Source organism: Equus caballus, chromosome 22 (assembly GCF_041296265.1).
Source record: "Equus caballus isolate H_3958 breed thoroughbred chromosome 22, TB-T2T, whole genome shotgun sequence".
NCBI lineage: Eukaryota > Metazoa > Chordata > Mammalia > Perissodactyla > Equidae > Equus > Equus caballus.
Window position 1 is genome coordinate 5,332,296 of NC_091705.1, and position 13,117 is coordinate 5,345,412.

General features: G+C 38.1%; 1 protein-coding gene across 14 annotated transcripts in view; it reads left to right on the forward strand.

Annotated features, from left to right (window-relative positions):
* RALGAPA2 (Ral GTPase activating protein catalytic subunit alpha 2) overlaps positions 1 to 13,117 on the forward strand; it is a 323,293-nt gene that overhangs the window by 123,690 nt on the left and 186,486 nt on the right. For all 14 annotated transcript variants that reach the window (XM_070247008.1, XM_023626011.2, XM_023626010.2 and 11 more), the window contains 4 exons: positions 2,024 to 2,158; positions 3,664 to 3,761; positions 8,521 to 8,611; positions 10,318 to 10,494. In XM_070247008.1, coding sequence (XP_070103109.1) covers positions 2,024 to 2,158; positions 3,664 to 3,761; positions 8,521 to 8,611; positions 10,318 to 10,494 — 501 coding nt within the window. The remainder of the gene's footprint in view (positions 1 to 2,023; positions 2,159 to 3,663; positions 3,762 to 8,520; positions 8,612 to 10,317; positions 10,495 to 13,117) is intronic.

Here is a 13,117-nt window from a genome sequence, read left to right on the forward strand (position 1 = left end):
ATTAGGAAGCTCTTGGGCTCCCTCTACTGATCTTGGGTTAACAAGTAGGTTCATTAACAAATATAAAGTCTTCCCGGAAGGTTTCAGTGTTTTGCATAATTAGAATAACCAATGAAAGAAGACAGCCAAATGGGGCTGGCCCCATGATATTATCTGGCTTTTGTTGCCTCATGCTGAAGAGCCTAGAAGCAGACCTGTGAAAAGGGCCTAGTCTAAGCTCTGGAATGAGTGGATAGATCACAAATATGTACGTATGTCTTGTATTTCTCTGTGAGGAAATGAATGGTTCTTGGCTATTCATGAGACGAGAAGAACAAAGACTACCTGGGAAGGAGGGAGCTTTAGTGGCTCTGTCTGCTTTTGCTACCTGGGCCTGCCTTTGCTTTTATCCTAAGTTCAGCTTCCCGTCAGTATCTAAATTTAGATTATGGCCCCGTATTCTGAATTATAAGGGAAGGAACACACAGATTTCATAGTTCTGAGGTCTTGTAACTTGTATCAGTGTACTTGAAAATGGGGTTTTAATTTGGATGGTAAAAATAAAGCAGCAACCCTTTGTTGAAATCCTGTGTATTATACTTAGAATCTTCCTACGTACAACTTCTTGGTTAGGGTGAGCTAGCACTTTCACATGTAGCTTGGATTAAAGGGTTATACAGAGTGTGGCACATTGACAGCGAGTCTCATTGCAGGAATTGGGTGACACTGCGAGGTAAGATAATATAGGCTGAATTTTGATCACTCTCTTCTTAGAAGGAGTGAAACTTTAGCTAATTAAAATTTTTGGAAAATATGATGTTATAGTTATATGGATGTAAAGTTTCATGACTACATGAGTGAGTGTGGAGTCTGGTGAGGGATGCGGTGGTGGGGTTCACACATGGCAAGTCCTGTAGGAGGGGTGCCCAGGCAGCATGGGAGAGAGGGGAGAGGGAACAGATCTGAGGTTGGGATAGAGGAGTGAGCAGCAGGAGGGAGAGAGCAGCAGATGCCAAGTAGGCTAGGATTGCTGGAGACTGACGTGAGTGAGAGCTCCTTGTTGGGGGTCAGATCTGTGGGGTGAGGTCAAGGAGAGCGCTGCGTGCACTGTGAGGAGCACAGGCGACTGTACAGTGAAGGAGAGCCCCAGCAGGAGAGCAATGGCACAATAAGATCTTTATTTTAGAAGGACCTCTCTGGGACTACAGAGCATAGGGGGTGGCAAGAAAAGGGGGACAGTGACCAGTTAGGAGGCTATTATAATGACCTAGGCAAAAGATGATGCAACCCCAAAGCTGTGATTCTAGAGAGAGAGGGTGGGGTGATTCTTCCAGTGCCTTGGGTTGTCTTTGGAGATTAAAATGAACCGGGAAGTTTAGAAATGAGCTAGAAGGGGACTCATTCTCTAGGAGAATATGGTTGGTAATAATGCTGGCTGAGATTATCCAGTGGTCAGTACTCAGCTATGGTTTTCTATTTTATGACACATATGTATTGATTCTCTAAAAATACCAGTGAATCATTTTTGTACTTTAGTGACTAATTCAACATTGCATTTGGTGATATAAACCATTAAATAATTATAATATTGTATTTTGGACAGCTGTGTGTTTATCTGTTAAAAGGGATAATAGAGTTGAAATTCCCACTTCTTTTTCCTTAAGCATGTGTGTGCTACTTTTTCTCTCCTCAAATGTCAATTGCCTATTCATGTATCTCCTGATCTCTCTTTCCTTGGCCTGCCTGTCCTCAAAATTCCAAATGACTTGTACAGTTCTCGGGGCTTTTCTCTTCTTTTTTTCTTCACTTTGATTGAAAAATAAATGCTTTCTAGAACTTAAAAGGAAAATGTATTCTTGGAGTGGAATATTACTGTTAAAAAGTGTGGAAAACTTTATGATGTAAATGCAGAATATCTACCTGCATAATTTTTGTGGAAAAAAGTATCTAAAACTACATTTTTAGAATCAGTGGTTTTAAGTGGTGAAATTATTTTTAAAAATCTTGAGATTCATCCATGCTTGTTTTGTGTCCATACCCACAGAAGTGGAAGAGTGTCAGCAGTTGGAAAACGCACCCGCAGTTGAGTCTGGCCGCCTGGCGGCTGAGCAGCAGCAGCTTTTCCGGAGCAGCAGCTCGCCTGATGTCGCTGAGCCCCTTTGCTCAGACTCTTCTCAGGGTACGGAGGGGCTCCAGTCACCAACACAGTACTGTAGATTCTGACTGGGAAGAAGCTGCGTGCCATATTGCTTTCTACATTTCTTCCAACTCTATTTCAAGAAAATTTATTTTAGAAGTTGATTGCAAGCATAGATTTCTGACAATGAGATATTTTTACTATTTTACTATAACTATCTAAATTAGCTATACACATGTGCACGTTTTTCAAATGTGGCATGTTTGAGGACTAGAAAGAAGTTCACAGTGGCTAGAGTAGGTGGGAGGCAGAGAATGTTACACCACAAGGTCAGGGAGAGCAGCAAGTTAGCCAGAAGGCAGGGCGGCGGGATAAGGAGGATGTGGAGAAGGGTTGTGAGTAGGCATAAAAGTTATCAGTGAGAACAGAAAGCTGACCAGACTGAAAAAATTTATTCGCGGCTTGTAGACTCTGCTGAGGTTGAAAATTCCAAGTTGTAACAGCATTAATCTGCGTGGTTTCTCCAACAACTTTCAGCAACAACCGGGCATGGAAATCAAAGAGGCAGATGGTGAGACTTGTAAACAGTGAATAATGTATTTTACGATGAAAGCACATGTTTAAACTGTGTCTGGTGTCAATGAAGTTACTTAGTTTTAGTTTCATGAGTTAAGTAAGAAATAAACCAACCTTGTTTATCAACAGGTTATCTCATAGTTTTTAATGTCGAGATCATGCTACCTCATCAAATGAAAAGGGAAGGAGTCCCTCTTAGAAATCCTCTTGAAAGAAGAAAACACAGTAAAAAATAGTTTGAGAAATGTATTATCTGAAATATTTTCTCTTCCACAAAACGTTTTGTAAGGTTGTTGTGATTTTTCCCCCCTGAAATCTTTGATAGAATCCACCAGTTACCTGGAGTTTTCTTGTAGGACGATTTTAAAATATCATTCAAATTTAAAAATCATTTTAAGACTATTCAGATTTTCCTTTTCTTATTTTGATTTGGATAAGTTGTATTTTTCTAGGAATTTGTTCAGTTCATATATTTTTAAAAAATTTGTTGGCCCCAGATTATTCACAAAATCGTCTTACGATCTTTTTATGTTTGCAGGCTTTGTAGTAATAACTCCCTTTTTTATGACTGATGTTGGTTCCCTGTGCTCCCTCTCATCAGTCTTTATTCTCAGGCAATACTGAGCTGCCTTCCTGCTCTCTTCCTGTCAGCTCCCCTGGCAAAATCAGGCAGCTGTTCTCTGAGATCCCTTCCCCACAGCCCCCAGGACAGGTCTTGTTGCCCTCGCCTGTGCTGAGTGGACCCATTGGCTACAGTGAGTGGCATTCAGTCTGCCCTCTGAGGAGTTCTTTGAGGGTCAGAGGCTGGGGCTATAAAGTAGACTTAACCCACAGGCTACCAGTTTGTCGATCCCTGATTCCTGTGTTTACATGTCTTAGGATAGCTAAATTTAATAATTACCTATCTATAAAAACCTGTTTCCAATTTTGCCATCTGAAATATTCATTCTCTTGATTTTTTTTCCCCAAAGCTCTAGGTCAAAAAGTAGAAGATGCAGAGAATTTGAGTTCTTCAGAGCCTAAGCCTGTTCAAGAGGATAAAGGACATGTGAAGAAAGAACATGAAGGGGTAACAGTAAAATGTTTTCAAACTGCATCAGTTTGTCATTAAACATATAAATTAGTGGCACAATAAATAAATTCATTAGTGGCATTGATGCATTCTTTAAAAAACTTTTTCCGTTTAGGTGGGTTATAAGCCTAAATGGCCTTGAGATCTTTTAAAGTCATGCTTGCTTTCTGTGTAAACTTACAGTCCCATTGCAAAAATAGAAAAAATTAGCATGAAAATGGAATTTACCACCTGGTCTGTATATGACACCCTGTTTTTAAACAGGTATCCTTGCCTGTCAAGTGTATGTTCAGATTCCCTGTTCTCGACGTCGCTTTGGGTGGTAGCTACTGCCTCACAAGAGTTGCTAGATAAGTGAGTTTTTGCAAAGATCTGTCATGGGGTTCTTTTTTAAAAAAGTGTGAAATAGCATTTTTTGTTTTTTTAAAAAACAAATGTAAAGTATTAAGAAAATAATTTAAAAGTAGCTCATAACTCATTCATGCAGATAACTCCTATTTATTCAATTTTTAAAAGTGTAGTGTAAATAGAAAACTCAAGCATCACAGAAAGGTACAAAATAAACAGAGAAAGCCTCTCCCTATTCCTCCCTACCTGGAAGATAACCAGTGTTAAGTTTCTTCTGTCTTTATTTTTTAAAAGGACATTTACTAGCTTACATGTATTTATATTCTGTATGTATGTGTTTATTATTTGTATTTTTTTAGCAATCAAATAAACTCCCACAAACCCATCACCCAGCTTAAGAACTAGAATGTTTCCAGTGTTGTTGCTTTGGCCTGTAAGTGCCTTCCTTGTCCCCTCCGAGATCTGCATTATGTTGGCTTTGAGTTTCTCATATCCTTGCTTTGCTCTAGAGTTTTGTTCTATATGTGTATATTGCCTAACAATATATCCTTTTGTTTTCCTTATTTTTAAACTTTATAAAAGTGGTATTATTGCTTTGTTCATTCAGTTATGTGTTTCTAAGATTCATCCATGTTATGGCTTGTAGCCGTAGTTCATTAAGTTTTCTCTGCTGTATGATATTCCACTGTGAATATTCCACAATTTATTTTTCCATTCTCTTGTTGAGGGACATTTAGATTGTTTCAGGTTTTCTTTTTTTAATGGAAAATGCAGCTTCTATGTACATTCTTGTATATGTTTTGTTTTAGGTTTTCTCTATGGTGGCTGTCTAAGAGTGGAATTAATGAGTCATAGAGTAGAAGATTGTTCTTCTTTACAGGACAATGTGTGTTTTCCAAGGTGGTTGCACCACTTGTATTTCTGCTAGCGGCGTACAAAGAGTTCCCATTCATCCACGTTCTTGCCAACACTTTCTATTGTCAGATTTAAAAATTCTTATGAGTCAAGTGGATGAAAATGGGATTCCATTTTATTTTGCATTTCTCAGGTCTCTAGTATAGTTTAAAATCTTTCCATGCTGATTGACCATGTGTGTTTCATGTGTGTCTGATGTCTTTGCAATTTTCCTATTGATTTGTTTGTCTTTTCTCTTTTGTTTGTGTCAATTCTTTATATAGTCTGAATACAGACCTATTTTGGTTATGTTTCTGGCAATTATTTTCTTCTAAGGTGTGCCTTATATTTTCACTTTCTCTGCGGTGTCTTTTGATGACAGAGGTTCTTAATTTTGATATTCTTGATTATCAGTCATTTTTTATGGTTAGGTTTTATGAAAATTTTAAAATGCCAATTCTACAGGGATAAAAATATTACCTTATAAGTGTTTCAGTTTTGTTCTGCACATTTAAGTCTTTCATCTGTCTGGAATTGATTCTTACTTACAGAGTGAGTTAGGGATCCAGTTTTATTTTTTTCCCCACGTGGATAACCACTTGTCCTAGGTCACATTGTATCTATTTTTCCTTCATTGATCTGAAATGCTACCTTTCTGTCATATATACTGTTTTGCCAATGCGTAAGGCTTTATTTTGTGCTTCTTATCTTGATTCATTGGTTACTTTGTCTCTCTGGACAGTATACCATCTTAATTACAGTAGTTTCCCCGCTTCTTTCCCCCTTAACTTCTCCCTTCTAAGGGAAGCTATTTTTCTGCTATCTTTTGTCTTTCATGGTTGCTATTGAGAAATGGTTTTTCCATCCTATTTGTTGTTCCTTGCTGTTGTCTTTGTCTTTCAGTTTCACTACAGTATATTTAGGTGCATTTTCCTTTGGTTTATACGTTTGTCCTTTTTTGTATATGCTGTGTGACATGTATTTGTGAATGCTTGTTCTTCTCTTGTTTCTGGAAAATTTTTTGTAATAATTTCTTAAAATATTTCCTCTTTTTTGTTCTCTCTGCTCTTTCCTTCTGTGATTCTGGTTAGAAATATATTTAGACTTTCTCATTCTGTCTTCCATGTCTCTTAAGCCCTCTTTCATATTTCCCATTCTCCTTGTCCCTCTGGGTACATAGATAATTCGTCAGATGGGTCTTTCATTCAGTTCAATATTTTTCTCTTTAGTCATAGATGATCTACTGTTTAATACTTCTACTGAGTTTTTTAGTTCAACAATTAAACGTTTTGCTTCTGAAAGTTCAGGTTAATTCTCTTCAAGTATATCTTGTAATTTCTAATAATCTCTTGTTGCTTGCCCATTTTTGTAATTCCTTTCTTTTATTCTTTTAAAATAGTCACAATTTGCAATTCTCAATTCTTTATCTGATTATCTGAAATTCTTGGGGGGGGGGGGGTGGTTCTAAATGTGGTATTTGTTGTTTCTGCAACTCTTATGTATGCTGATTTATTTCCTTTGGTGTTTGGTGATCTTTGATTGTGAGTTCCTAGCTGGCTGATCTCAATCTACAGTACCCTGGATATCTGAAGTGATGGAGTTTCACCAGGACAGGATTTGCATTTGTTTCTTCTGGGAACCGTGGAGTGCTACTTTAATCCTGGGGTCCTTTTGCCTCTGGCAGTGATAATATTAGATTTACCCTTACAATAGCCCTGGTTTCTGTTCACTTTTGGGGACAGAGGAGAGTGTGGATCACTTGGAGGTTTATTTTACTTCCTGTGAGCCTCAAATTTTTGTGTAAGATCTAATTGTATAGCTGGAGGATATTTTGTCTCTCATATAGTCAGAAGCAGAACCCTGCTTTTCTATTAAGGAAATATCCTGGGTATATTAGCATTATCATGTTAGATATATCATCCTTCTTTAAGGCTGAGTAATATTTTTTCATATACTGTTAGTCTTCTAAATATTTTATTCATCACCTACTTCTGTGTTTTAGCTTAATAATTATTCTATCTTTTATTATACAGTTTGGTCCCCCCTGTTCATTTGCTTGTTTAATGTTCATCCCTTTAGTTGGTTCATTGAATCCCAGGGTTTTTATGCACTCTGCACTGGAGGACCTTAAATTTACACCTTCATTCCTGCCTTTATCCTGTTGTCGCCAGTTCTGGATTTTTGTCCTCCGCTTATAGGACATTCTCTTTGGATATTCAGCCCAAAGACGAAAAGTAAAATTTCAGAAACTTTCTTAAGTTCCTTTGTCCGTTGACCTTCCTTCCATCCTTCCTTCCTTCATCACCCTCATTCTCATGGTCCCCTAGATTCATATCATTTTGTGATTTAATTTTCTTCCACTCTCATTTACAGCTCTTATATAAGCTCTCATATAAGCTCTTGTCTGTCCTTCTGCAGCATTTTCTTATCTCTTATTCTCCTTTTCCACCATCAAAAGCGTTGTCCACTCATCCCTGAATCACCATGACAGTTCCATAGCAATTTTCTTCTTAACTCTAATCTGTCCCACAGATAACTGACTAGACTTATCTTTCTAGTTATATTTTTTAATCACAGTAAGCTATTATCTGGAACATACGGTTGCTCATTTTGTCAATATTGGGTGGAAATTCCTAAGCCTGATGCTGAAGGCCCACTGGCAGCTGCCTCTTTTGGAAGGTGGTTGACATTTTCTTCTTATCATTTTCCCTCTTTACCTGACTATCCTGCATGGCCTGCTATAATCAGCTTCTTTTCCTGCACATAGAACTTGCTGATTACCACTCAGTGCTTCCTGCCTTGAATCCCTCCTGCCTTCTCTCTACCACTTCATGTCTTGCCTTCTTGAACAGCTCTCCTGTAACTGTGAGCCAATTAAGGTAACGCTTTATTCTGCATACCTATAGAGAGAGTTTACGTGCATATTTTGCTTATGTACGTTGTAATCATTTTGTGTAATTTGTGTATGTTTTGTCTCTCCAAGCAAGTTATACATTGTAGAGGATGCAGATTGCCTCCAAGTTTTTCATTCACTGTGTTTAACACAAGGTCCAGTGTTGAGCACTGTTCAGGAAAGTCTGTTGCACATTTAACAAGGAAGGCCCTGAGTGACCTTTAGAAGTCTAGGTGGAGTTTATACCTTCCCTGCCAGCACACTCACCATTTATGAGTAATTTAGGCCTTCTCGAGACCTGTATTCACTATATACCTGTGCTTAAGCAGAATAAGGAATAGAACTTTAAAATAAAGTATTTCCGTATAATTTGGCATCCTTTCTCAGTAGACCAATTCAATTGGATGTCATTTAAGAATGCAGAAGCCATAAATTTCAGATCTTGAGTAATTTATGATTCAATTATAGTAATTTGTGAACACGTATCCTTCAAATGGAAAACATCATTCGATTTTTTGTTACTGTTTTTCTATTTATTTAGAAATGTGAACTAGAAACTGAACAATATTTTAAAAATTAAAACTTTCCTGTAGCAAATGCAATATTTGTTTTTGTCTGAAGATCTTAGTTCGAAGAAGCAGCAGCCCTGCTGAATTGGATTTAAAAGATGATTTGCAACAGACGCAAGGAAAATGTAGAGAAAGACAGAAGAGTAAGTTCCAGGAAATGTGGTCTGTGTTCATCCAGCTTCAGAGCTCCTGTATTTTGTTTTCTTTTTACTTTCTAACTTGAATGATATCTTAGTATCTGAAGAGACATGGTTGTGAAATGCGACATTTTTATTCCTGAAATCCCAGGATTGATGGACGGTTAGCCTACACATAGAATAGAACAGTTCCAGTCACTCACCTGTACATTAAAGGCCTGTCTTTCCACCCCTGGGCCTTTCTCTAGGTGAGAGGCACAACCAAAGTTGATGGCTGGGTGAGGAGACCGACCCAGAAGGAAAATGATCTTCCCTAGAAAGTTCCCATAGACTAGCAGCAAAAAGCCTCAGAAGTACGTTGAAGTCAGTAGTATAAGTATTTAAAAAATAAAATTTGATTGGAATCCTGTGACGTGTTATCATATATACTGTAAAATGTAGCCCTAATACTCTACTTCCCTGAAGTAGGTGCCCGGCCACCTCCTTCTCGGAGTAGCATAGTAAACACCCCTGCAGATCTAGGATGGTTCTGCATGGAGTGCAGAGGAGCTCCTCTTAGGCTCCACCTTCAGCCCCTGTTGGCTTAGAGTTCTGTGCCAGATGAAGTTAGAGACCTTACAGGTTGGTTACTAGAACAACTTTCAGTTTATCTGCTAACTGGGACAACTTTTAGTCCTTTGCAAGGGAAGAGAGGACAGGAGACTAGAAGCAGCAAGGCTGGCGACTGTCACCAGCAGATAGAAAGAGCAGCTGGGGGGCTAGCCCCATGGCCAAGTGGTTAACTTCGTACTCTTCACTTCGGTGGCTCAGGGTTTGACCAGTTCAAATCCTGGGTGTGGACATGGCACCACTCATCAGGCCATGCTGAGGTGGCGTCCCACATGCCACAACTGGAAGAACCCACAACTAAAATTTGCAACTATGTACTGGGAATTTGGGGAGAAGAAGCAGAAAAAAAAAAAAGAAGAAGATTGGCAACAGTTGTTAGCTCAGGTGACAATCTTAAAAAAAAAAAAAAAGCAGCTGGAACAGTGAGCACACAGAAAGGGGAGACACGTGGAATTGTTATGAAGTAGATAGAAGACTTTGAGGAGTAGACTGGCTCGGTCTGTTTTGTTGTCAGACTAAATAGCCCTAAAAGACTGAATCGTCTTTGAAAGCATCATTGTATTATGACAAATTAGAACTTTTTAGTGTTTAAAGGGGAGAATTTCTGTTGGAGAAAATCTTCTGCGTGGGCCACTTCATCTGCCAGTGATCCTGAATGATTGACCCTGGGTTTAGGTCTAGACATTGAGGTCAAGGAATAAAACATCTTGAGGCTCTTCTGGCCAGCAGAATAAACTTGCATTTGTGGTGGAATAAATTCCCACCCTCTTCCTTCACCCATCCTCATTTTGTGGTTGAATAAGTGGCAGGAGAAAACTTAACGACTTGATGTGATCTTTTGGGTACATGGGATAACTGAGCTGAAGACCCCTTGAAAAGAATGCCTCCTGAGTGATATGTAGTGGAGCTCATGACTACTATTAATGCCCTGCACTTGAAAGCTTTGTTTCATTGACCAGGAACCCCAGACAGGCACCTTTTGAGCCCCTATTCCTGAATGACTCCTGCTGTGTCAGCTGTTTGGTTACTGTGTATTGGTAATTGTGAACATTCTGATTCCCAGCTATTAGTTATCTCAGACTTTGGTTCTTCCATTGTGCCAGGTGAAAGTGTCAGCAGTGACACAGCTCTGGGCTATAACGGTGAGGCCGAGCTGTCCATGAGCCCATGGCAGACCTATGAGGAAGACCCAGAACTGAACACTCCTACAGATGTTGTGGCAGACTCCGATGCCCGCCATTGGTTACAACTGAGTCCCACCGATGTTTCAAACTTAACAGGTAACTGTGTCTTTGAAAAGTAGGCACCAGTATTAACCACTAGGAGATCCCAGAGTTTCCTAGTTGCAAGAACTTCAGGGTTCCTTTAGCACAATGGTGATGGAGGTGCCGCCTCCAACCAAACTGGCATGGCAGCCCCAGCCACTTGTTCATAATTAGTTCTTAATTCCCAGAGTCCTTTTTGGAAAGGGTTCTAAAACAGTGGCTGGATGTGGGCAGAAGTGTGCCATGCCGACAACCACTGTCCATCATGGGAGGAAGTGCTGATATTCGCGCCAAGCTTTTGCTGTCCCTGACCAAATTTGCTTTACTCTGGAAACACAGAAGAGTGGTTTATCCAACCTACGTGTGCCATAAATCCAGGATAAGTTAAAGAGTTTGAATAGCTTATTGATTAATATTTTCTTTAATTTTTACTGTAAAATATTTGATACATACAAGATAAGTTGCGACATATACATAAGTTATGGGCCATTATAATAAAATGAGCATCAGTGAGCCTACTACCCACCTTAAGAAATAAAACACCTCCCAAACCAGTAAGGTTCTTGAAAGCCCCTTCTCAAGTTCCTTTCCTTTTCCTATCATTCTGTGACCTTATGCCCAATTTTTTAATATAATAATTCTCTTGATTTCTCTATAGTTTTACCATATATATCTGATCCTCAATAATATATCTTTTAATTTTGGTCTTAAACTTTTGAAAAATGGTGTCATATTTTGTAATTTTTGCAACTTTCCCCCCCTGAGTATTGTATTTCTGAGATGCATGAATGGACTACAGAACCAAAGTTTCTGGGTCTCTATCTGGGCTCTGCCAAGGAATTGCTGGGTGACCTTGAGCAAGTTAATCTCTCTCTCTTTCTATTTCTTTTTTGGAAAATGGGAATACTAATAGTCTCTGTTATAGGGTTGCTGGGGGAATAATGAGTGAACACATGAGTCAAGTGCACTGAACAGTGTGTGTGTAGGAAGTGCTCTGCAGTTTTAGCTGTTCACATGCGCACACATGCACGTGCACATTGACTGTGGGTAAGTGAACCTCTCAAAGCTCAGCTCCTTCACCTGTATGACAGGGCTGATGAGAAGGGCGACACCAAAGACAGGTGGTTTTTTATTTTGATAGTTGTCGAGAGAGACTAGTGTTCTGAAGAACTCAGTGTGGGAAATGCTGACCATAGCCAAGTCCTTCCTGGTCCACCATATCCATGCTTACATACAATATCTTTTATGAAAACAACAAATTAGCCCATGTTGAGTAAAAAGTGTTATTAAAATGCTAAAAGTTAAAATTATAAATAAAGGCTAAAAATTTTACCTTAGTTCATTGTAACTAAGCAAACTTTGGTTTCTATTAATTATGATATAAAATTTAACCAGTCTTTGATGTTTTTGGAAATCCCTGATGGAGTAACATTAAAACTTCATAAAATTTACATAGAAAAATGGTATTAGATAAAATCTTTTATGTATGAGATAGTTAAGACCAAGAAGCATGATCTTAATGTGTGTTTAATGTGTGCATTTTAATTAATTAAGAGTAGAATAATAAACAAAGAAAAACAAACCAGTCAGCTGTATGTGAGTAATGTATTATTGCCTTTGTAGTGCTGTCTTTAAAAGACAATGGACATTTTTTGGTCTATGTATTCAAATCTGCCCATGGTAGAAACCTTGCAAAGTCAATGAGGAAATGATTAACAAAATCGTGTGCTTAGTTTGATAAATTATTGGGTAGCAATTTATGCTTCTCAAATTTTTGGTTCTTTTAAAAATGATTTAAAATTCTTTATATATATAATGATGTGTAGATACATATAATGATTTTGAATAATAATACTATAATTTATAAGAGATTTAATAGTTTACAAAGAACTCTAAGGCATCCTCTTTGATTCTGTATGGTAAACAGGCCAAGTCTTACAAATTCTGTTTTAAAGATAGAGAAACTAAGACCCAGAGAAATCATATGGTCTAACTAGAAAGTAAGTGCCAGAGTTGGAACTGGCTTCCACAGTGTGTTGACTCCAATTTCAGTGTTATGTCTACTCCTTTCTACTACGTTGCTGTTAAAATTACAACTGCAGACCCCTTTAAACTATTTGAGAATCATTAATACATTTATGGAATTAACGGCTTCTTTGGGTCCAATATACAGATTATCCAAGGGGAATCCTCATCATGGTACTATCAAAGGCAATACTGAATTTTTAGTAAGCTGAATTTACTTAAACAAGAACTAGTTTTAATTATTTTTATTGAAAAGAAAAAAAAATTGGGTGATTACTTCTTTTGTCTGTCCTTTGGGAAGATTAGTTTTGATCCCATTTCAGAGTATGCATGGGACAGCTCAATTTAATAAACTTGTGTGAGGTAATTTTATATGATGCACTCTATAGTGTGATTAATTCCTCCAAATACTTAGTTCTTCTTTGAAATACTAGTATAGAGAATCAGTACGCTCAGTTCAATAGTTCATCTTGTCATCTGTGAAAAGGACAAACCGTAATATGATAAGGTTTAAGGATTATCACAGTTCTGAATTTAACTTTCTGTTCTTAAGAGAACAATTTCTTCGTAAACGTACAAAATAAAACTTGTGTGAGCCTAATCTTTAGGACAT